The following is a 23872-nucleotide window of genomic DNA, read 5'->3' on the forward strand; positions in this document are numbered from 1 at the left end:
GTGCTGCTGATCAAGACTCCCATCAGGCTAGAAATGCTTCAGCAAAGTCAGTGGGGCTGGACTCACCTTTCTGTGCCAAGAGCAACAGCGAGGCTTCCCAGGCTTGTCCTGATGGATCATCCCTCCTGCTGCTGGTTTCCCTTTCAGTGCAAAGTGCAGCTATGTGCACTGGGAGCCTACTTCAGGCAATAGAGAGGTCCTGACTTTACACAGAGCCTGCATAACACACGCAAATCAGTACCTGCATTAAACAAATTAATTATGTGGTGTAAATGAAACCAAGGTTCTAGCAGCTGAACTGTCCTGTCAGGCTCTGTCATCTGTCCTAGTCACATTGGGCTGTGTGGGCAGAGCAACCACTCACACCTTGCATGTCTGCAGCTATTTCTAACCCCAATTAACAGTGCACAGACAGTAGATGGAAATTCAGCATTATATTTCCATTCTATTTCCTACATTGAAGCTTTGATAGGGCTGCAAATAAGGGGAAACTAAATAAGACTTGGACCAGAAATTGGAATAAATGAAACCATGTTCCTTACGCCAGTTTCTTCTGGATCACACCTCACTGTTTTGCTTTCAGGTTGCGGTAGAGTATGTGTCTTTTCTGCCCCATTTCATCTTTACTCTAAAGGCATAAAATAGGAAGCAGTTCTATGTATTTTTTACCTGGGCAAACTTTGGGCTTTTTCACCTTCCAGTGTGTACTCAGCTGGGCTGGAGTAGAGAGGCTGGCACCAGATGCAGCACAGCTTTGATGGGGCCCAGCAGGGCTGGCAGTTCAGGATGGTTGCAGCTGAGATTCATGCTACTCAATAGCATTTTGGGGCCCCAGTTTTAAAAAAATAAAAGGCTGTTATACTTCCTTTTGCCTCATGTATTCTACCATCTACATGAAGGTGAATGAATGGACGATTTCGGGGCTGGGCAGAATTTACATACATACTGGAGCTCTGACACTAGAAATCTGAAGGTCATACAGAGATCCACACATGCTCCCTTCTATGTGCTTATCAAGTTATTTAATCAAGTAAAGGCCATTTCCCCTAATTTTAAAACAGAGACATGGACATTTTTTATTTGCATTCCAAGTTGGTTCAAGCTAAAAATATTTTTATTAAAAATGATTTATTGGACAAAAATCACAATTCCAGCTAGATAAAGGCATAAAACATGAACTTTACTGTAGAGACAACAAGCCATTTAAAATTCTTACTCCACAGTAACATTCAAAAGGATTGAAAAAGATTTAGTCCCATTCATTACTTTGACTTCTAGCCTAAGTAATTCTGACTCCGTAGTTAAACAAATTAAGTCAATGAAAAGTAGTTCCTTAATTCCAGTGAGTTTTGGATCAAATCTATTATAACAGAAGGCACTAAAAAACTATATGAATGGCATAGGAATTTTAAGGAAAGAGAACTACTGTGACCTAATATTGAAAGCCACAGTTCAGGCCACGGTCCCTAAAGAAAAGAAAACAACTTTACTCATAAAAAAAAAAAAAAAACCACAAACATCAGGATATTTTGTTTGGGGTTTTTCCTACATATCATGAAATGTAGAGGAAATAGATTTCTCTAATTTTTGATGAGTATGCAAAATAATTTCTAAATCTATTAATTACTTTCCAACAGTCTTTTACCTCGTGACCTTTTACCGTCTCCCACAGGTAAACAACTATAAAAGTAACTTATTCCTCTGATACTTCCATGCCTTCTAGAAACGCCTAGAAGGCAGCAAAGAAACCCAACTCCTTGTGCTGACTTGTCATAAAGCATCCCATGTTATTTCTGTGTATCATACAGCCATTTTTTTCTATTTTACTCTGAAGAATAAGAAAAAACCTTTTAATTTCCCCTCAGAAAGCATTAGAGCATTGTTCTAAATTTGTAAGGTTTTTCTGCCACTGGTAAAGACTTACAAGGCTTCAGTAGTATCCCTCCTCCCCTGATTCTAAAGGTGATAGATCTGCTATGCCTTACAAAATCAAGGGAAAGAAAATCTGGAAGTGACAGTTTGCACTGAAACCAGATAACTCTTAGCAGCACATATTCCCTTTTTAAAAAGCATTTTGCAGGGCTTGTCATAACGATCTTCAGAAGACTTTATTGTTGTTGACGCTCATTTGGAAACCAGGACTGAATTCCAGATAGGAACTTTACAGCACAGCAGTTCCATGTTTCCTGGAATCAAATGTTCACTGGGTTCCCAGACACTTTTTGGTTTGTGGAGGAGGCAGCTTACATCAAGTGACTTGTGAAGGGGCAAATGTTAATCTCATTTTACCCATCTTTTCACTCAGGAAATTATTTCTCTTTTGGCAATAGGCAGTGCCAAACAGATATGGATGACTAATGATGAAGGTCATTTGCTGAACATTGTTCCTTTCTGAAGGAGATGTTCATTTCTCAGCTGCCACGGACAAAATTAGGAAATTTTTTACAGCAGGCAGAATTTCAAGAAACAGTGAATTTTTCTTTTTATAAAGGCAATTTCATTTTAGTCTGTAATTGCAAATGTACAGTCACAAACACATTTTCACAAGCACAAGTCAACAGTGGATGGTGGTTTTGTGCTGCAGATAATCACTTCCAAGCAAAAATCATTCCAGGAAGGAGCAACAGCTTCTGCCTACTGGCAGATACCAAGTGTTGCCATCAATTGCTCCAGGTGCTCCTGCCAACAGCCGCCTGCAGGAAGGAGCACAGACCCCAATGCACGTTTGGCTTCTGTGGAAGGCCTTGTGCCCTTCCTGCTGCAGCTGCATCGGCAGCTGTGGCGGCTCCTTCTGCTGCCCTGAGCAGGCTGACCATAGGAGCATCTGCTTATTGTTTTAACTGTTCCTGAAGTTCCTGTTGGGCTGTCTTAGACACTCGAGGGAACATCTTCGTTGCAAGCTGGGGAAGCTTGGGTGGGGTGGGGGTGTTGCCAGGGCACATGGCAGTGTGTACAAGGGCTCTTTGTGACGTGGGGCAGCATGGTCACCATGGGATGGAACGGGACAGGGTGTCCCAGGGCCCTTTATGACACGTGCTGACATAGGGGCTGGCAGAAATGCGGCCACGCCACAGTGCTCGGAGCACACAACGGGACAGGACGGGACCGAGCGGTGCCGCGAGGAGCCCCCACCCACACAGCCAACTAATTCCTTGCTGATCTGGAGCTTTTCCAGGGTGTTACTGTTGCAGGTGACCTTGAGGCCAGACTGTGGGTTGTGGTGACCCATAGCCTTCCCAAGGTTTTTCTTTTGCAGGTGCCCTGGAGGACAGTCTGCAGGACTTGCTGGCTGAGAGCCTTTACAAAATGTCTCCTGTCACTGTGGCAGGAGCCCTCGAGGACAGACTGCAGGACTTACTGTCCTGCACCCTTCCCAAGGCTTCTCTGTTGTAGGTCTCTTCAAGGCACGGCTGCAGCACTTGCTCAGCCGGAACTTTTCTAAGACATCTCTCTGGCAAGCAGCCATAAATCCAGACATTGACATGGAACAGAGACCCCCCAGCATACCCAAGAAGGTGGAAAAAGGCCCTGGTGGTGCCCCACCTCAGCAACGTAATGAGATGGAGCAGTTCCAACTGCTCCATCAGGGTGAGTGACAGAGCTGGGCCACAGGGCTGGTGCCTGCAGCCAGCTTGGCCCCATCCCATCCCATCCCATCCCATCCCATCCCGTCCCGTCCCGTCCCGTCCCGTCCCGTCCCGTCCCGTCCCGTCCCATCCCATCCCCTGTGGACATGCCCCTGGAAAGGACAGAAGAGGGACTGGAGCTGAACCGCCTGAACCCGTGCTCCATCCCCTGGCTATCCCGGGGCTGTCCCTGCCTGGGGGGCGCAGGGCTGGGCGGTGTTCTCTGGCCTCTCCCGCAGCTCCTCAGCTCTGGCTGTGCTTGCTCTTTGCCAGATGCAGCCATGGACCGGACACAAGAGCGGAACTTTGCCCATAGGTGCTGGCGCTTTATAGGCCAGGTACTGCGAGCCATCCCCACCTTCTCAGCCAAGAATCATGGCTGGAGCACTCAATGAATCATCCCTCTCTTCCCTATTGCTCCTTCTTTTGCAGATGTTTACAAACCTTACAGGCACTAGGTGTCGAGAGATGATCACCATGCTGACCAGGGCTGCGGCAGAGCCTGACCCCATGTCCACTCAGAGCATAGCTTCTGCTCCCAGCCTGGATCTTTTTGGGGAGAGAGTTGTGTCCAGTGCAAGTCAAGTAAGCAGCCTGTGGCCAGGGCTGAGTCCCCCCAGGAATCACGTGGTGCCCCAAGCCAGGTCCACTGGGCCTCCTCAGCCTTTGAGGCCAGCCCAGTGTGGTGGGAAGGGAAGTGCTTCTCAGGGGAAGCTGGGGAAGTTGATGCTCTGACAGCTCTCCAAATCTCCCTGTGCCTTCTCCAGGTGCCAGGCTTTGTTAGGAACATCCACCAGAGGCTTGTGTCCAAAGTGCCTCCAGATGACAGGCTGTTCATGGACATCCTGAGGCTGACTGACACACACCCCACTAACGTTGCAGTGACCCTCCTGCGCTGTGCCCCATCATGTGACAGGTACAGGGCCCACCTGCCTTGAGGGCTTAGGTCTAACCAGCCTTTAGGGCCCATCACTCTGTACAGCCAGTCCAATGGGGTCTGCTAGACAGGCAGAGAGTTCCAGGAGCCACCAGAGCCTCTGTTTCCCAGCTCTGGGATGTCAGCCCCTAAGCCTGCTGCTATGCTCCTTCCCTACCCCTCAGAGCACTGTGGCTCTGTCACCTGGGCCCCTGTGGCTGCCCAGGCCATGGTGCTCTGGCTGAGACCCCCGACGCACATCTCTGGTCCTGCAGAGGTGCTGCAATCGTGTGGAAGACCATAGCCTCATCAGGAGAAACACTGGACAAGGTGCTGCCAACACTGCTCCGTGTGATGCAGGACTGGCCACTGCACAAAATGTACACCTCCGATGGGGACAATAAGGATGTCTTTGCACTGGCTGTGAGTTTCTGGAACTGGCCTTTGCTCACCCCTGGGTTGCTGCTCCAGCAGCTCCCCATCCTCCCTCCCCCACTGCATCTCCCTGCCTCAGGCACTGGGCTGAAACCTGGGTTAGAGGCAGGTTCAGGGACACCAGGCCTGGTGCTACCCTGCGTCTCCCCTGGCCTCTCTCTTGCACGCTCGGGCCCTGCCACTCAGTACTGAGCGCTGTCTCTGGGTGGTTTGTCCTTTGCAGGGAACCAGGGTGGTTTGGGAGATTCTCCGCCTGCCCTGGTGCCCAGAGCCATTTATGGAATATTCCCCCCATCTCCTCGTGGCTCTGCTCTTCCAAGTTTTCATCAGTACAGAGCAGATGCCAGAGGAGATCAATACTTTCTGGACGAGATGTCAGAAGGAACATGGCCTTCCCACCAGCATCAACAGGTGCTCCATCCCAGTCCTCCTGTCACTGCCATGTCCCCAGGGCTGAGGCCTGGGCTCCCAGCGTGACCTGGGCTTTCCTCTGCACACAGGTTTGCAGTGCAGACCCTGAAGGCCCTGCTCCGCCGATTGCAGTGTCTGGATTTACTGCTGGCAATGGAGCGCAAGCGTGGCTGGGACACGCTGCTCTGTGCTGACACCCACCACTATGCCGTGGGTCTGCTGGCCAGGTGAGAGCCCCTTCTCCCCACTGCCCCTCTCCTTTGTGCCCGGGACACCCCACACAGTCGCCGTGGTCACGGGCCAGAGGGCCTTGTCACCAAGGGATGGCTGAGCAGACTGGAAAAGGCCAGGAGAGGAGAGTGCCCGGGAACAGCTGCCTCCTAAAGTACCCATGTCCCCTCGCAGGGTGGTGGGGAAAGACCAGACCTCTGGGAGTCAGTCATGGGAGAGGTTTGCCCACCCATCTCAGGGCTGATGGTGCCTCTTTCCCCCTGCCAGGGAGATGCGCCGTGTCTCCATACCCTTGTGTTCCGGCATTGCACTCCGCCTGCTTGGGCTGCTCAGCAGGGAGGAGCCACGCTGGGATCTGCCTGCCACGGCATTCCTTGTGGAGGTGAGCCCGATGGCCAGCGCTGCCTCGCTGAGCTGCCTCCCAGCTCTCTGCCCTCCCGTAGCCGCAGCTGCCTGGGACGGTGCCCGCGCCGTGCGCTGCTGCCTGGGCCCAGCCCTGTGCGCTTCCCGGCTCCTGCCGGCCGGCTCCCCTGTCACTGCCCTGTGCCTTTCAGGTCCTGGACTGCCTGGACCTGAGTGAATGGGGTGACAGTGTCCTGGGGATCATGACAAGGCACTTGCAGAGTGAGTCCAGGGAGATGCATCGCCTGGCAATCAGAGGCCTCACGGTGCTCAGCAAGAACCCCTCGATGGTGAGAAGGAGGCAGTGGCTGAAGCCATACTGGCAGCGTGGGGCTGGGGAACTCAATCCCTTGGAGCTAGCTGGGCTTTGGGGGTTGTGGTAGCTGCTCCCAGCTCTCCCGTGTCGCTGGTCAGTTGCCTGAGTGCTTTGGGACAGGCCTTTGGCCTCTGGGCTCCATGACAGCAGGGTGGGGTTACACTATTGGAGCGGTGTTGGCGGTGCAGCCGTTCATGGATGCACAGCACAGCCTTGTGTTCCACACAGGCCAAAAAAATGTGCAGCCTGTCTGAAAGCCTCATGGAGCTACTGAGGAATGCAGATGGAGAGGTGGTCAGGATGACCCTCTCAGTGTTCCTGAATGTACTCCGGAACAAAGATATCCTAGTATCCAGCCCCACGGCCCCAAGGCTGGCTGAGGCGCTCCGGCCACTCTTCAACAGTGTAAGGCTCTGTGTCCCCAGCCACTGACACTGGGCTGCTGCCTGGAAATGTGGTGCCCTGTGCATTTTCGGGCCTGTGCACAGGGGGCCTGGAGAATCCAGTGCTGAGTTTTTTCCTTTCCAACAGGACAACAGCCTTGTGCAGTTGCTCTCCATTCAGCTCTTCCAAGAAGTGATGGAATTGGTAGTGGAAAAGGGAAAAACGCCCCTGAAGAGGCATGTGAAGCAGAGCCTGCTCCCACTGTTCTTCCACTGCCACAATGAGAACCGGCGCGTGGCAGAGGTGAGGACTCTTGGGCTGCTGCTGTCCCCCTGGGAGGGAGCTTGAGTGTCTTCCTGCCCTGGCACCTCACGGGCTGCAGTCTCTTCCTGGCCTTGGCACAGGGACGTGCGTCCTATGCCCTGGGCTGCGGTGCCATCTCTGGGTCTCTGCTGCTCTCCAGGCTTCTCGGGAAACGCTGCTTTGTGCAGTAGGGTTTCTGAAGAGGAGGGATCTCAGGCAGCTGCTGAAGATGGAGGACTCATGGAGCTTCTGCGAGCGTCTGGTAAGGACAGCTTGGAAGCCCCAGCCCCAGCCTGGAGAAGCCCCCTGCCCCCAGCGCTCAGTGTGCGGGGCTGGCAGCTGTGCTCCCTTTCCAGTGCTGCACCCAGGGGCTCCAGCCTGTGCCCCACACGCTGCTCCCTTCCCTGGGCCGCGCGGGCTCTTCTCCAGGCTCCTCTGGCCTTGAGCCAGGTGCCGATGGAGCGCTGGCTCAGCTGGGTAGCGCCCGACCCTCCGCCCTCTCCAGAGCCCGGCGCCAGCGGCTGCTGGCCGGGCTTCGGGGCTGTGCGGGCAGGGGAGGCCAGGGCCGGGCAAAGGGAGCGCCCGGCCAAGGGGCTGAGCCCGCGCCAACCCTTCCCTCCTGGCGCTCTCTGCAGCTGGCAGAGGACAGGAGCCGAGCGGCCGAGCACCTGCGGCAGGCCCTGCCGTACCTGGAGAGCCCACAGGAGCCCCTTCGAGAGGCGGCCGTCAGGTCCATTGGTGAGCCACCTGTCCGGGTCCTGGTCCCTCCCTGCCCCGCTGCAGCAGGATCCGGGCTAGGGGCCATGACAGGCTCTGTGTTCCCAGGGATCGCTGGGATGCTCATGAAAGGGCAGCCAGAAGAGCTGCAGCTCATCTGTGAGGGTGAGTGAGGCCAGTGGGCTGGCAGGGGCAGCTGCAATCCCTGCCCTGGCTGCGGAGGGTTCTGTTCCTTTGTGTGGATGAGGGGCAGCATGGGCAGAGAGCACAGAGACATTTCAGGGGTCTGTGGGGAATTTGTGGCCAGCACCTTCCAGCTGATCCTGTTGTCTCCTGCTCTCTCCAGGCCATGGCAGGAGCAGTGTGGGGACGGTCTTTTCAGGGGGTTTCCTCACAATGACCGTGGGTCTGTTCTCTGTTCCAGCCCTTCAAGCCCTGAGCACAGATGACAGCCCTTCCAACACAAACCTGCTTGTTCAAGTCGTGTTTGATCAAAGAGCTAAGCTACTAAGTTCATCTTCTGGATTGAGACAACCAGGACAGCACCAGATCCCATGCAAGAGGAGACCAGCTGGAGCTCCAGGCACAGCTGATGCTGGGCATACCTGAGCCTGCCTGGAAACTCCGGTGGCTCCTGGCCTCTCCCTCCCTCTCTATTGCTCCCTCCCTGCAGCCCTCAGACCCTGCCTGTTCCCTTCTCCTGCTCCCAGCTCATCCCTCTGCTTTGCTTTCCATTACTAAACATTTCAGCTTCTTCGCCTTGTGTCTCTGTGGAACTGAAGTGGAGCAAAACCTGAGCCCTGGAGCACACAGGCCCCATCCTGCCATTCTTTTCTGTTTGAGCTGTGTTTTGTGCAGAGACAAACAAGGGCAGATCAGGCTGGAAAGGTCTCTTCCGTGAAGGTCCAGTTTCACATTGTGGAGTTAAAGGTCTTGCTGAGCACACCGAAGGTCAGCAGTAGGACAAAGACACCAATTCCAGAGTCTGCAGTGGCAATAAAGATGCTGAACTTGGGATTGAGCAGTTGGTGTGGTGACTACAGAACGATAAACTGGAGTCCTAAAACTTCTTTGATGCTTCGATGTTTGCTCAGCAGCTGAGAACTTGCGTGGAGTTGTAGTTTTTCTCTCAGCTTGGGAATCACAGAATCCCAGAGCAGCTTGTCTTGGTAGGTATTTTAAAGATGCTGTAGTTCCAGTTGCCCGGCTATGGGCACGGACGCCTTCCATTAGAATTGGAAGAACTGGACTAATCCATCTTTACCTTCCCCTCTCTGGATTTTGATCTAACATAAAAATATCAGCTGGTTAAAGTGAAATTTTGTAGCTCACAGAACTAGGAACAAGAGTTTCCAATGGGAACAGGAGTTTCCCAATATCCCATCTAAACCCACCCTCTGGCAGTGGGAAGCCATTCTCCCTGTCACTCCAGGCTCTTGCCCAAAGTCCCTTTCCAGCTCTCTTGGAGCCCCTTTAGGCCCTGGAAAGGGCGCAAAGGGCTCCCTGGAGCCTTCTGCAGGCTGAACATTCCCAGCTCTCCCAGCCTACCTGTGTAATGCTCCAGTTCTTGTGTTGCTTTGTCGAGACGGACATAACAGCACGACACTTCTTGTAATCCAAAGCCATAATTCGTGTTAACGAATTAACACTTAATAGCTTAACTGTCATTGATTTAATTCTTCATTTATATTGATTTATTTGGTGAAAATACCTTCTTCACCTCAGTCTATTTTACTTCTTTCTTGATAAGAAAGGAAGTTTTATATAGGTATCAAATTGTCATTATTAAAATTATTCTAGGGAAATTTTTACAACTGTATCCTCACATAAAATTGCAGTTGTAGTTCAGTGAACTCTAATTATTCTAATTACCTCAGTTAGAGGCTGGTTTGAAAATACAATTTGCCGACAGTCAAAGAAACAAGTATGACAAATCTAAGGTAGAATTGGTAATTCCAAGTGTTGTGGTTTATCCCCAGCCAGCAACTAGGCCCCACATAGCTGCTCACTCACTGCCCTGGCAGGGTGGGGGAGAGGATTAGAAGGGTAAAAGGAAGAAAACTCATGGGTTGAGATAAGAACAGTTTAATAATAGAAACAATAATTTTAAAAACCCACCCCCCCAAAAAAAAACCAAACAAAACCAAACAATAAATTGTAATGAAAAAGAAAAAGTACAGAACCAGAAATAAAATCCAAGAAAGGCAAGTGATGCAAAAAAAAATTGTTCAGCACTGGCTGACCAATATCCAGCCAGTCCCTAGGCAGCAGCCCATGCTCCCCATAAACCTTCCCCATAGTTTCTACACTGAGCATGAAGCCATATATCCCCTGGGATATCCCTTGGGTTAGTTGGGGTCAGCTGTCCCTGTTGTGTGCCATCCCAGCTCCTTGTGCACTTCCAGGCTTCTTCATAGGTTGGGGTGAGGAGCAGAAAAGACCTTGACTGTGTAATCCCTGCTCAGCAATAACCAAAACATCACTGCATTATCAAACTGTTTCCAGCATAACTGCAAACCACAGCCCCACACGAGATACTGTGAAGAAAATTAACTCTATTTCAGCCAGAACCAGCACAGCAAATCAGTTTATTCTTTACTAAGAGGTGCTGTAACTTTTGAAAGGTAGCACTGGTCCTTTATACCCAGTCACAGAGACTCAGAGAAAAAAAGGTTTAGACATTCTATTTAATTATAAGCTTCATATTTTTTAATGCATGCTCTTCACAGATACTTAATAGGAAAGTTTTCTTCAAATGGCAAAGTGTACAGTACACAAAAAAGAGACTTCCATTGTAATCATGCAAGAGTCTTACACACAGTTAAAATTATTTTTTTTAAATAAGAATGCTATGACAGCTGTTTTAAAGTAGTCTATTGCAGCTGCTCTGTACAGCGTATCACAGGTTGCCACCTTCCCAGCTCAAAGAGTAAGACTGACAGAGCACTCTGGGACTCTGGCTTGGCTGGCAGGCTGACTGACCTTGGCTCCACACAGCAGAGCAAAGCCCTGTAATAGCAACATTACTGGGCACCAGGATGTATTCAGAATGCCAGTGATTCCTTTCTCCCCAGCTTCCACACACATTTCTGTTTGCAATGCACAGACACAGTGCTGGCTCTCCATGGCTGTATGCACACAGTTTGCATGTGGCTGGGACCCCTACCCCAAACAGGCCACAGCTGTTTCTTCTCTGCCTCATCCGACACAAAATGGAAAAGAAAAAATCAGACTAGAGCAGTTTTGATCACAGAGCAAATCTGTTTCACAGTTATGATAAAAACAATCTGGTTTTCACTTGTTTTGGTATTTATTTAGAAAATAAAACACAGCAGAAAAGACCTGTGGATTAATTCTGTTTCAGTTTATAGTTACACACTGTCCTTTCCTCAGAACGGATTGCTCTGCTATAAGCTAACCCACAAGCACATAAAATAATCACAGAGCTCTACTTGCCATGGCTTATACTTCCGTGGAACTACTGAACTAGCAACATATTATCCCACAGGAAAGACATTATCAAAGATTAGAAAAATGCCTCAGGAGAAAGCAGATTTCTATGTAACGGCTGCTGTGATTTACCAGTAACCATTCAGTGAGAAGATTCCTCATATTTTAATACTGTGAAATAGAAAAAACCTTTTGAGCCTGTGTAACACCTTTAAATTTCCCAAATACTAAAGCAAAACCGCCAACAAAATTTTCCAACGATTACATGCAAAAAGATAAAAAAAAGATTGATTGATTGATTTATAAAATAAATAATTTTATCTTGTCCTGATACATTTTATTCTACAAATCTTACCTAAGATGGTTCATAAAATTTAGAATTGAGTATTAAATGTAATAAGCATTCAATATTATAATACATTTACCTTTTTCTATAAATATACTCTTAAATATGTGTTTAACAATGCAATATCATCAATGTTCATGAAATAAACTTCAGAGTAAAAAAAAAAGCATTTTGAATATTTGAAAAACCCTACTGTTTGTGCATGTCCAGTGATTCAGAAAGAAATCCTGTGTGTATAGATAACCATCAGCTTACTCTATGGGGCTGGGCTTTTAGGCTGAGAGAATAAAGGAGACAAAGAAAAATGTGGAACATGGGGTCTCCCAACTTGTTTTGGTATCTATTTCTAGATTCTTGTTTCTTAAATACAGAACATTTTCTTGGAACATTCTAGCTTCCAACTGGATTTTAAGTATAATTTTCTTTTTCATCATCTGCAGGAGTACACAAATCTTGACAACTCCTGTAATTAACAATTGGATCTAGCTTGCCTTGGGCTTTTTTGCTTTGCTGAATTGACAGTTTTTGAACCAACTCTGCAGGGTAGTGTGTGGCTCTAGGGCAGAGAACATAGACAAAGTAACAGAATAAGCAAAATAGGAATAGGGAGGGAGAAATACAGTAGTGGTAGTAAGGGCATGGGAGAAAGAAAAATGAGCTGTTCAATCAGATCAGGTGGCTATTAGCTTCACTTTGTTTCACTGTAGAGGACAGAAAGCACTTCATGGTGCTGATGTCCATAAGAGAATTTAAAATGAGCGATAAAGCACCCTCCTCCACAGAAGTTATAAATTCTGCTCATCCCTGAAATAGCTACATTGCTATTCATATAAATGCTCTAAGTAGTAAAGTGCAAGTTTGAAAGAAGCAGCTTGGTGCATATTTTGATGAGGCGGGGACTAGGAAAATTGAATGCCATGAACTACAGCAGCTAATTCCAGTTTCAACTAGATCCTAGCTCTCATTAAAATACAAACTGACAAAATAATTCGGTGCTGCTGTGACACAATGAGATTGAGGTTGAGAGTGTTAAAGTGGCTGGAGTACCCTAAGAGTAAAATTTACAATTAATTCTAAAGCAAGAACTGGGTGGGGGGGGGGGGGGAGAGGGGAAGGGGAAATTCCTTTTTCTTTGGAAAGGCGCAGAAAAACATCTCAGAGGAGAAAATGTTTCAGTGATAGACCCTCAAACCCAAATGAGTGAGAAAGGAGCTGATAACACTTTTAACTCAGTATTTCACTCTATGCTGACCTGCCACACACCACCGAATTGTTTTCAGTCCCTGCCTTCTACCAGGGAATTTTAATTGGCACCCAAGGCCAGTGTGCTGCCTGGAGCAAGTCACAACAAAATAACTCCTTTCAGATCTCCTGATATCATCTTATTGGACAGAAATAGTTGAATATTTTTCCAATAAATAATTACTATTCAGACATACACTATATGAATATACTGTTTATGTTTACAAGTCCTTTCTTTGGTATAAATATTGGTGGAAATATTACCCAGCAAAGCAGTGGAGGGGGTCACTGGTGGTGCCCACCCAGACTCCGAGGTGTGGCACAGGAGCCCCATCTGAGGCAGAGGACAACAAACCATTTTCAGCTCTTGCTGAAGGTCACAGGTCTGTGCTCACAATCAAATATTCTCTCTGTATTTACACTGTCTCTATTCACAGCATTCTTGTTCCATAACTAAGTTTTAAACCAAATCATTCACATCAAAGCTGTAACAAAGCATTTTCCCTTTTAGAAATTTTTTATTTTAAAATAAAAGCTCTTGTCTATTTTGTTCAGCTTCCACCTACTTTTAAGCATTTCAGTATCCCTCCTTACATAAAATAAGACCTAAAATCTGAGGCAGACATTTCTTCTGGATTGTTTGCAAAAATTTTGGAACTCACAGTAGACCGTAACAGAATGTTAAAGCAAAACATTTGTTTGGTGAAAGCGTGACAAAACTGACATGTAATACTTAATTGCAAATTTATTAAAACATTTCCTTTAGTTGTGCTCAATCTATACTAGTAATTCGCTTTAGTGGTCCAGTCATCAATACCAGTGCCAGCTGAATCATTAAAGAGAGAAGATGAATATAAAGGACACATCAGCACAGGCTTCGTTCGAGGTGCTGTGAAAGCAAAGTGCACAGATCCTACAGTATCAGCATTACACAGAGCAGCTCTGGCAGTGAGTTACACCTACGGTCTGTATTTAATGGCTTGTCTTTAGATTCTGGGCACAGTCTCATCCTCATGCCTTGTGTGACCGAGTGTCATTTTAGGTAAACTGGGAAATTTTTAAATGAACAATAGAAAGATAGTAAGGAGTAAAATAAGAGAAACTGCAAACTGGCAAAACCTCGATGCCATTCAGAGCACTCTCTGAAACTTTTTTCACTGTATTTGTTAAACATCTGTCTAGTTCTGTTATTATACTGTACCACCAACTTGAATTTATCTCTGTCAGATTTTAAGCAGCACCTGGAATGCTATTATATGACTCATGATACTTTAGCAGCAAGAGAGGAATTAATTTGACTTTTTAAACTTGTCCCTGTGGGATATTACAAGGGCAGGGTGCTACACGGAAAAGAGAGCAAAAAGAAAAAAAAAAAAAGAGTGCCTCAAAATTTAAAATTCTCGTGTTAAAGTTCAAGAAATTAACGCAGATCACTGTTAATACATCATCATAAAGCAAGCTCATAATCACATATGATCAAGAATATTGTATTGTGTAGCCCAAATTCTAAGGTTAGCTAAGAATGAATATTTTATTCCATTAATGCCAGACAACTTCTTTGTATGAGCAAAGCCATGGAAGGGAAGACAACCTACCCAGCTTCAAGAAACCAAATGGGCTATCAAACTCTTTGTGATCTTTGAGAGAAAACCAGAAGTGTATCAACTAAAATCACTGTTTTCAAAACCCAGCAAATAATCAATGAAATTTTGGGCACTGACTTATTGTTGTTTTTTTTTAAATTCTTGCTCCTCTACCTCTGAGTTACAGGAAGTCTTTGCAATTCCAACAATACAGAAACAAATAAATCATCCTGGCTGCTCTAGTCAAAGACACACAGAGAACAGATCCAGAAAGTCATTATATGAGCAAGAAAAAGCACCAGAACATATCTATTGATCAAAAGAGGGCCAATGGAAGAAAGGTGCACACAATGCCTAGTTAACAACAGGATGTTACTCCCGCCTTAGTTAGTTCCAAGTAAATGGGGGAGGCCTTCTTTTAAAACAGGACAATTAGTAACTATAAAAGAATGAATGCTTGCCCCAAAACCCCCAGCTGATGAAAAGGCTGTGTCATGACACAGCTCATGCCATGGGAACCAGGTTAAAAAAGGGAAAGCTTTTTCCAATTCCAATGTTATTCAGTGACAATACCAACAAAACCTGTTACTCTCATGCCTGGTAGTGGTTTGAGTTCTGCAGAAACTTTGAGGAGGCAACATAAGATCTAGCACAAACTAAGCAAAAAGCTTGGGTGACACATTCCAACACATGCTGAACATCAGGAAGAATCTCAGAAATGAACCTCGTTAATGAAGTGTGCTGCAAGGTTCACAAGGGATGCAAGAGTCTCCAGAGCACAGACCTAGGGGTCCAATAGTCTTGAAGCTCAGTGTGGGAAAATCTACTTATCTGTGTAAAGAATCCTCTACAATACTGACGGCCTCCATTGCTAATCTGCCAAAGCCCTTAACCTGCATCAGTAATTACATATTAAAATAAAGGATAAGAACCCATCTGCTGGAATAACAGACACAAAGTTTTCATATCAGAATAATTAGATATTCTAATTGTATCATCTTGTAGTCCAGTTTTCAAATCATGCAAGGTACCTTCCAGCAGTAGGATTAACCTTCTGCCTGCATTTGTCTTGGAAAAGAGAGGAAACGGGACTTTTTCCCTACTAAATACCACAGTACCTGAAAGAGAACTGTAGCTGAGGGAGTCTTAGGCAAAGAACTGGAGAGGAATGCTTCTGCAGGCTGCTGCATTACTTAAACTGTTACATTAACAATGCTAAGCTGACAAACCCACACTGACAGTAGCATCAGGTACTTACTGGCTGTTCAAGCGAGAGCCCAGCTCCTGCAGAAAACAACCCAAAGACGTTACAAACACTGAGTGTTCAGAGAAATTACATCAATTCCCCTTGTGGGGAACACAATACTTTTAGCCATCAATACTGAATGCAGTGCTGGAAGCTTTCTAAGTCTTCTTTGCCCTTTTTTATCCCTTGCACTAATTAACCCCAGTGGGATTTTGTAAAACAGTGAGAACAGTAACTGTAAAATCGCATTCAACAACTATTTCTAAACTGGCACGAGTTACTTCCTCAGCCACTGCAATTTAAGAAACCCCAACTGCATTAAGAAACCCTCAATGCAAACCAATGGCGTTGGATGTCTCACCAAGGAAACCAAGCCTCTTTAAAGCACAGAGTGGATCCATGTGCTGGGGATGGGGGTAAGGGAAAGTGTTTGGGGTTTTTTTGTTTGATTGGGGTTTTTTTTTTGGACACTGAACACCTTTCAAGCAGGTCTTCAATGTCTCCTTTCAAAGTAGGGCCAGTGGCAGAGTATTACACCTGTACTAGAGCAGGATTGTGGAATAGAAAAGTGATGATAGATGGGCACGTAATTCCCATGTTTTGGGGGTTTTAAACTGACATAATTTTAAAAATATTTTCATTTTTAATAAACATTGCCTTATAAATTACTGTCATTAGAGCTATTATTTCATTTTAGGCAGAATTCTCATGACCACAGCTAGGGAAACATTAGTTAGGCAACCACTTTACACTACTTAAATCATAGAACAAACAACATCAATACATAAGCAAAAATATATAATTTAAATATTTGCACAGATAAACATAAAATTATTTTCCAGTTGTTTTTTTTTAGAGCACACTAAATCAATTTTTTTTAAATTGAAATCTTTATTAATAAATTAAGAGACTTTTTGCAGCATTCTTATTACTTCAGAACAGATGTTAGATCATGGAAGTTCAGCACCATAAAATATGGTAAAGTCATACCTACAGCAGTAAAAAATGGGGAAGAAAAAGTCTAAAAGAACTTGGTGTACAAAGGCCAGAAACACAGGGGGGAGATGTTGATGAATTGCATAAAAATTACCTTTTCCAGTCTCCTCACCTTACAATTTGACATTGGAGAATCCTGTAGAGTTGCAAATCTCACACAAAGATAAACACAGAGACAAGGAGTCTCAGGAGTCTGTGAATTACTAGCAGTGAACAAAAAAGCAGACTATAGAGGGATTCTCCTCAGGCATAATCTCAATTTTGCTAGCATTTTAAATGACAGTTTGAATTATCACTTCAGAGGTTCAGCTTTGGCTTTAACAAAGGCTAATGAATTTTTGTCATCCTGATACATGTTTGCCATAACTTCGGTACCTCTGCATAGATTAACAAATAAATATTTGCAGAACCTGAACATAACATCTACTGACAAAATTCTGCAAAGTCACTTTTAAATAATGAAACAAGAAATCTTCCTATAGGTTTAAATAGGAGGCCAGAATAGGCAGTGTTTGTAAGCATTAACAGTGTATGGCATGACCTTGATTTCAGTTCAATCCAAACTGTCTCTTTCATTGAGAAAACATTTTAGTCTGTTGGCAACAATTTAATACCTACTATTTTCTTGTATTTGTAACTTGTAGTATATTTGTGTAGAGACAAATATATATATATATAAATTTATTTAAATTGGAACTTTCAAAATGCTGCAAAATTGACCTTCTGATTTCAAGTGCTTTAAAAGCATTTTACCAGCCCCAGCTCTGCCTAAGTAGCTTTGTCAGTGCTGACAAGCAGCATGGATGGCACCTATCCAAAACATAAGCAACAATTCTGGTTTTTTATGTAATCAAAATGGTGTTATTTATGTAAATATAAATACTGATCTTCACAGTTAAGTGTCTTCTCTTTTCTTTTGTTATTGTAGGATTTACAGTGGACCAGAGGAGTAGATGGTCTTTGTTTAGGAGAAATGTCAGACTTGGTATTGAAACACCAACTTCAAATCTTTGTATTGAAATTCATACTTGTAACAGAAGCCTAGGAAAAAGATAGCAATGCTTTTCAGCAGCTTTTTCCACTGATTAAACTGACTTCTAGATGGGCTTTAATAGCAAAGAAACAAACATTAACCACTTAAAGCTCTTGATACACACACACACACCTATATCCCTATCATTATGATTGTTATTCTGCAAGGTTATCACATTTCTGCAGCATTTTTGTTTATAGATAGGACAAGTCTCCCCTGACTCAGGTTTGTAGTTGCATGGCAAAAAATTCTTGTATTATGAGTCTTTAGAGTAAGACAAAGATCCCTCCTGTGCCTCATATCATAATTCTCTTACACTACACAGAGCTCACAGTGCCTTATCTACTTCAATTACAATGTCAGAATCTAATTTTATTGGGTCTTGTGATTGTATTAGTGTCATTTAAATTAGTATCTGCTTGCAGCTACTCCAGACTGAAATTTCCAAGTGACAATAGTATTTTTGCTCTCTTTGTATAAGAAATAAGATTGGCTGGCGGGGTTGTTCGTCCATTACAGAGCCTTACTACTTTTTCATGTTTCAAACTTCATACCCATGATACTATGGACAAGATAAAGCAAAACTGATTTAAATACATAGCTTCTGTCCAAACAGCCTTAGTCCAAGTGATACAACATGAATAAAATGCCATACAAACAGCATTTGAGTAGATAAGGCAGCATGGTTCTGTGGAAGGATTTCTATAGATTTTTTTCCCACCCGCCTCTTCTGTCTTTTGTGAAAGTCGTAACCCTGGGTTCTGGGCAGTACAATTAAATGCAAAAGTCAGAATATTGCACAAACAAGCCCTCCATCACACAGCCTGATCCTAGCAATAAATCCAACTAGCTACTCTCTAGTACAGTATTTGAGGAAGAGAACTGCACATTTATTGTTCACTAGAACACGTGTTAGTCATGTGAGTCACAGTACTACACACAATGAAAACCCACCCACTTCATCATCTGATTTTACCAGGCTACAGGAAAGCCAACTCAGTCAATAGCGATGCACACAAGTTATAAAGTGTATAATTAATTTTTTGTTCATGGCTATAAACCTTCTGGTTTCGAATAATTGACCCTTGTCAATGGGACAAATGACAGATACACTTGTGACAAAAACTGTAAGTTAAAGATGCAAAATCTCCCCCAGAAACTCAAACATTCTTTCAAACTTGTCCAATCTTAAGCAGTTTCAAAAGCCATTCAATATAATTTTGTAATTAATGGTATTTCTCCAAACTACCCTATAGACAAAGCTATGCTGTAAAATATTTCTTCTCCACTTCATCCTCCCAGGCCAAAAAAGGTACCACACATCATTTATACTGTTCTCCTGAGTCCTCTTACACTGCCTTCACCAATATAAAACAAATGGAAATAAGCCATATCAAAATCTGGCTTTAGTCCACTGAAGTAATAAATAGTTACATAGTTTACATTCTTCTGGATGTTTTTTTCATTATACCTGCTGTTGGGGACAATTTTTGTCATGCAAATTTATGGGCACATTAGGTATAATCTGTTTTGTATTTGATCTCTGCAGAAACACTATTAGGAGCTGTTCTAGCCATCTGAGTGTAATAAAACAGTTATGCTTTTAACACATCTTATTTGCCTATGAATAGCTTCTAGCAAGATAACTACAGGCTCCTTTTTATCAGCATATTAACATTTAATGTATGTTTGGACTCAGGGCTTTTGTGTTTGTTTTAAAGCAAGATTATGACATTAAGATTTCTGAAGAACTCCCCATTGCAGTTAAACATGACTGACATGAGGTTGTGTCAGTCACAGACTTACCTAAGTTTGCTTTTTGTGCAAGACATTCACTGGAAGATTTTAAATAGGTGGTGCTTGCTCACACTTGCTCTGAAGAGGGTAATTTCTAAAGTTCAAAGGGAAACATCTCCATGGGCAAGCATCACTAATAGTATCCTAAAAGTGTTCTTTTATTTCAGTCAAGATGAAACGGGAGCAAAGACCTGCTGTTTACAACTTAAAACTGGGTAAACTTTAAACTGGGTCCTTTTGCCTGGAGGAAGCAGATGAGCAGTCCAAGCTGGCAGATCTAGGTTAGCAGTCTTCTACAGGGGACTGACTGCCTCTTAAAACAGGAGTGAAGCATGTTCTCCCACTGACACCGCTGTTGGCTGAGTGCATGTGCTCACAGGGAAAGTAGATTTAGCCTACCAAATAAGTTTGCAGCAGGTTAAATACTATGATAAATATATGCAGCAGCATCCAGCTCCAGAGGGACACCAGCAGCCAATGTTTTCTCAAGACAGCAAAGCATTTACATGCTGAGATATATTAACAGTGTTAAGCATTTCCAAGAAATGCAAGTTGACTTTAAGCACATAGCTTAGCTCCCTTTCAGGGGAAGGCAGTATAGCTGGGAAATTGCAGGTGGTTAAGGCTAAATTGACTTAAATTCAAACATTTTGTAAATATTGACAGCATTTCTTTTTCATGGGCAATCACAGTAGCTACCAATTGATTGTGCAGAGTATACATACATATGAAGCTAATTTTTGCTAAAAAGAGTCTATAAGAAAAATACTATATAAAATATGGAATTTGTATTAGCAAATAGTATAAACTTTGGGAAGATTGACTAAGTTAGGCCTAAGCAGTCTCATAACAGAATTTCTGACAGGCTAGCTTTATTTTCCTACCTGAGACAGTGCTACAACATCAGCTAAAAAGAACATTTCAGCTGGATAAATAAGACTTGAAAATAAATTCAGTCATAACTAAACTAATTTTGTCTAATTTCACCTTCCAAAGATTTAACACGCACTGCCTGTTCCATTCATAAAAATTAGAAAGTTTAACTTCATTAAGGTAAAGTTACAACTGTTTGCAAACAGACAGTAATTATGGACCTGTCAAACCAAACTGATTTGAATAGAAGGGAACTATTAAGCCTTTCTAACCCTAACTTTTGTAGGCAAGTATAACATACCATTACAAAACATCACATCAGTAAACTTATGACCACAGAAAAATAGCTGAATATGTTAGGGCAATTGAAAGCAATTTCATTCAAATAAAATTTTAAGTGCCAATCTGGACCTGCAGACATGAGGATTAAAATATGGGTGACATGCTATGCAACCCTATTCATTTCCTCTAGATTTTTTTTTTTTTTCATATGTCTATGCTGATTAAAATGAGTATTTGCTGAAATTGCTGTATTGGAATAATAACTACCAGCAATGTAACAAGCACCAAATCCCATTCTATCTGTTGCATCTTTAAAAGCCAAATTTCCTATGAAGTTACTGTAGAAATTTTAAAACTATAAGCAGTGGAAAAATATTTGTTTTTACAAGTAATGGATTTAATGCTTATTTTCTTCTATTTTAAAAAGACCTTTAGTACTACATCAATGACAGTTACATTTAAGAAAAACTTATTCCCCAAATGTGCATTTCTAGTCTAACAGCAGAAGTTAATATCCTGATTAATATTACATGAACATTTCCATTATCAGCTCAAGCTGACTGAAAAAATAAAATGCCTTCATAATGCCTATTTTCAAGTTCAGTGTGTTGCCCTTGTCTTCCTATAACCACTTTTTCTGTAATCAAAATATTTCAGTGTTACCTTACAGAACCCACACAAAAGCAGAGCAGTGCATGCAGACATGAAGGTACTTCCTAGTTCTTTCCCTTGTTGGATAGCTCTGACCAACTTTAGGAACAAGGTACTTGTGACTCCCAGAGCCTGAGCCCTGCAGCTGCCAGAGCTTCTCTGCATGAAGCTGGACTAAGACATTTGCTTAAGTCTGACCCCTATGATCACTACTTAGTACCCTGACACTTTCTCTTCCTCCAATTTTATTAGATCTCAAATAACGGATTCTATTGATGAGTGACCCCTCTATTTATTTGAATACTAAACTCTTAGTCACTCTGAGCTCAGTTCAAGTTGAAAAATGTCTCCAAAGACATTCTATATATTGCAGAAAGACATTAAGTTCTTCACAGGAGTAAGATCTAAATAATATTTTGAATTATACAGCTGAAATGAGTTACAAAATTCCATGCAGAACTACAGCTATTAGGTGCACTTCTGATACAAAAGTGTTTTCTACTGAATAGTCTACAGCAGTTATATGAATTGCAACTTATATTAATTCATCTTCTTCACTCATTTTTCATTTACATCAAAGAAGTCCTGTCTTTTTTTTGTACTGTTCCCAGAAATGGGAGAAAATTGGATAATCAGTCTTGAGGTACTAGTGGTAAAATTAATATCTTCCTTGCACACATATTTCTTAATAGCTTTTTTATTCTGCAATGATATAAAATATTTTAATTTCACTGCACTTCTCAATTTTATTACCAATGCTCTGAAAAGTTATTTTTTCAGTGAAAAGAAAACTTTTGTACAAGTAAGAAAAATCTAGCGATATACTTATGCTGTTTGCTGACACCACCTTTTCTCCTTCAAGTGTGTAAATTGACAGAAATGCTTTCATTTAGTTTGCTTTAATCTGTTTCTGAAGACTCTAATTGTGCTTTTCCTATCTTTGTGAGAAGGCAGATGATCTTCATTCCCAAACCATGAAGTGATATCATTGTGTGTGGTAAACTTGTCAAAGGAACGTGGTTCTCTTAAATTTGTAAGCACTGAAAGTACACATTGCAGGCTTCATGCTGCAATGTGCCAGGCATTTTACATGCAGCAGATAGCCAGACACCTGACTTGATATTATTTTCTACATTCTTTGATTTTTTGAAAATTAGAACCAAAATGTGTCCATCTTTTACAGCCTCTGGTGACTTTGGATATGCCATGGAGCTGCACAGCTTTCTGACAGTGACTGATGGGAGTGCTGAGCACCTCTGACAGTCAGACCATGCACCTATTACTTTTCTGTTGTTTTTCTTCCCACAGAGTGTTTTTATGGCTTTCATCTTTGCACAGCTCATCTCTTCATAGTTTAATGATGCATTTCCTGTATTCCTCATGGGAGTTAAAGTTCCACATTCAATCTATTCCCATTTTGTCTTCAAACTTCTGTTTCACTAGAGGTTCTTACTTACGGATTTTCCTATATTCTTACAAAATACAGCTCCTAAAGAAAATATTTTTAATGTTTAGAGCTATGAGTTGCAGCAGTTGAACTAGAGGCAGTTCAGCACAAGCTTTTCCAATCAAGAAAAATTCCAGACTCCAAACAGCTGCTCAAACCCTCTCCCTGCAAGCTCAGGTCCCAGGACTGCCTGCCTCTGCAGGTGGAGGACCCCTCACCATGATCTCCTTCAACAGGAGCTGCACCAACTCTGTCACTGCAAACAAACGAGACTTACTAGTACTGCACCTCCTGGGCAAAGAGAAAATTCACTAAGTAATTCCTCTTTCACACTTTCCAGGCAGCTTTAGGAGGACAAATATTTGCTGTAACTCAAGATTTGAGAACTGCAGCAATGGTGAAGGGAGTGGGGAGAGAGACAGCAAAAAGCAGGCACAAGCAGCAACAGGCAAACATTCCTCCAAACCACGGGACTTAACTGTTCTCAGTTTGTGATGAAACCACTCCTGCTGTTGCTATCAAAACTGCCAGGTCTGCCTAAAAGCTGAGCTCCTTCCCCCAGACTGTTTAAGATACTTATGCACAGCTCCCCTATTCTTCCCTCAGTAGAAATGCAGGAACCAATATTAGTCCCTTTCAATAGAATGAGTAAAACAAGAGCTTAAAAAGCTCCACCTTTAAGTATTCCAAGTCTCCTACAAAAAAAAATAATCACACCTTCAGCTGATATGAGCACAGATAGAGAAATCCTCCTTCTTTACACGCCAGGGCTCTCATTATTAAGAGATAAAAGGAGGAAGCATTATAAAAATGGCATGAACAGTTTTAAAGATTGAGGAATCACACATCAGATGAAGGCTGAAATGGAGCTAAGATGACACAAAACAAGCCACTTTCAACAGGCCCATTCCAATCACATCATGTCCTGAAAACATCAACCTGAATGTGACTGGGACGTGAGAAAATGACTGCAGCATTTTCAGAGTTTAAATCCAATTTTTCCACATGAGGTAAAACTAAACCAGGAATAAAATGAAGTCATGGCTGAAAGAGGTAATTTGTAAAGCAATGTTACAGCTGGTACATTTGAAGTCGATTTTTTCTGTAAAAAAAACCTAAAATATGCCAAATTGTTAAGGAATGAGTTAAATACATCTGAATACACCTGAAGTATGCACTCTATTA

General features: G+C 43.5%; 1 protein-coding gene across 1 annotated transcript; it reads left to right on the plus strand.

The window, feature by feature from the left end:
• Positions 1-3907: 3907 nt before the first annotated feature.
• Positions 3908-8350, plus strand: LOC138113297 (maestro heat-like repeat-containing protein family member 7). Its single transcript, XM_069021457.1, has 14 exons — positions 3908-3964; positions 4059-4211; positions 4394-4542; positions 4818-4965; positions 5201-5388; positions 5478-5615; positions 5887-6001; positions 6174-6311; positions 6566-6742; positions 6869-7024; positions 7185-7286; positions 7660-7762; positions 7850-7906; positions 8166-8350. Exons 1-14 carry the CDS (start codon positions 3908-3910, stop codon positions 8348-8350), a joined length of 1866 nt encoding a protein of 621 aa, XP_068877558.1.
• Positions 8351-23872: the final 15522 nt, after the last annotated feature.

This window comes from Aphelocoma coerulescens, chromosome 7, assembly GCF_041296385.1.
Source record: "Aphelocoma coerulescens isolate FSJ_1873_10779 chromosome 7, UR_Acoe_1.0, whole genome shotgun sequence".
NCBI classification, from domain to species: domain Eukaryota; kingdom Metazoa; phylum Chordata; class Aves; order Passeriformes; family Corvidae; genus Aphelocoma; species Aphelocoma coerulescens.

Excerpts from the sequence above, each read along its gene's own strand:
- LOC138113297 (XM_069021457.1), top strand. The coding sequence starts at position 3,908 with ATGGACCGGACACAAGAGCGGAACTTTGCCCATAGGTGCTGGCGCTTT. Across the intron at positions 4,212-4,393 it reads TTGTGTCCAGTGCAAGTCAA|GTGCCAGGCTTTGTTAGGAA; the intron begins GTAAGCAGCCTG and ends TGCCTTCTCCAG. Across the intron at positions 5,389-5,477 it reads CTTCCCACCAGCATCAACAG|GTTTGCAGTGCAGACCCTGA; the intron begins GTGCTCCATCCC and ends CTCTGCACACAG.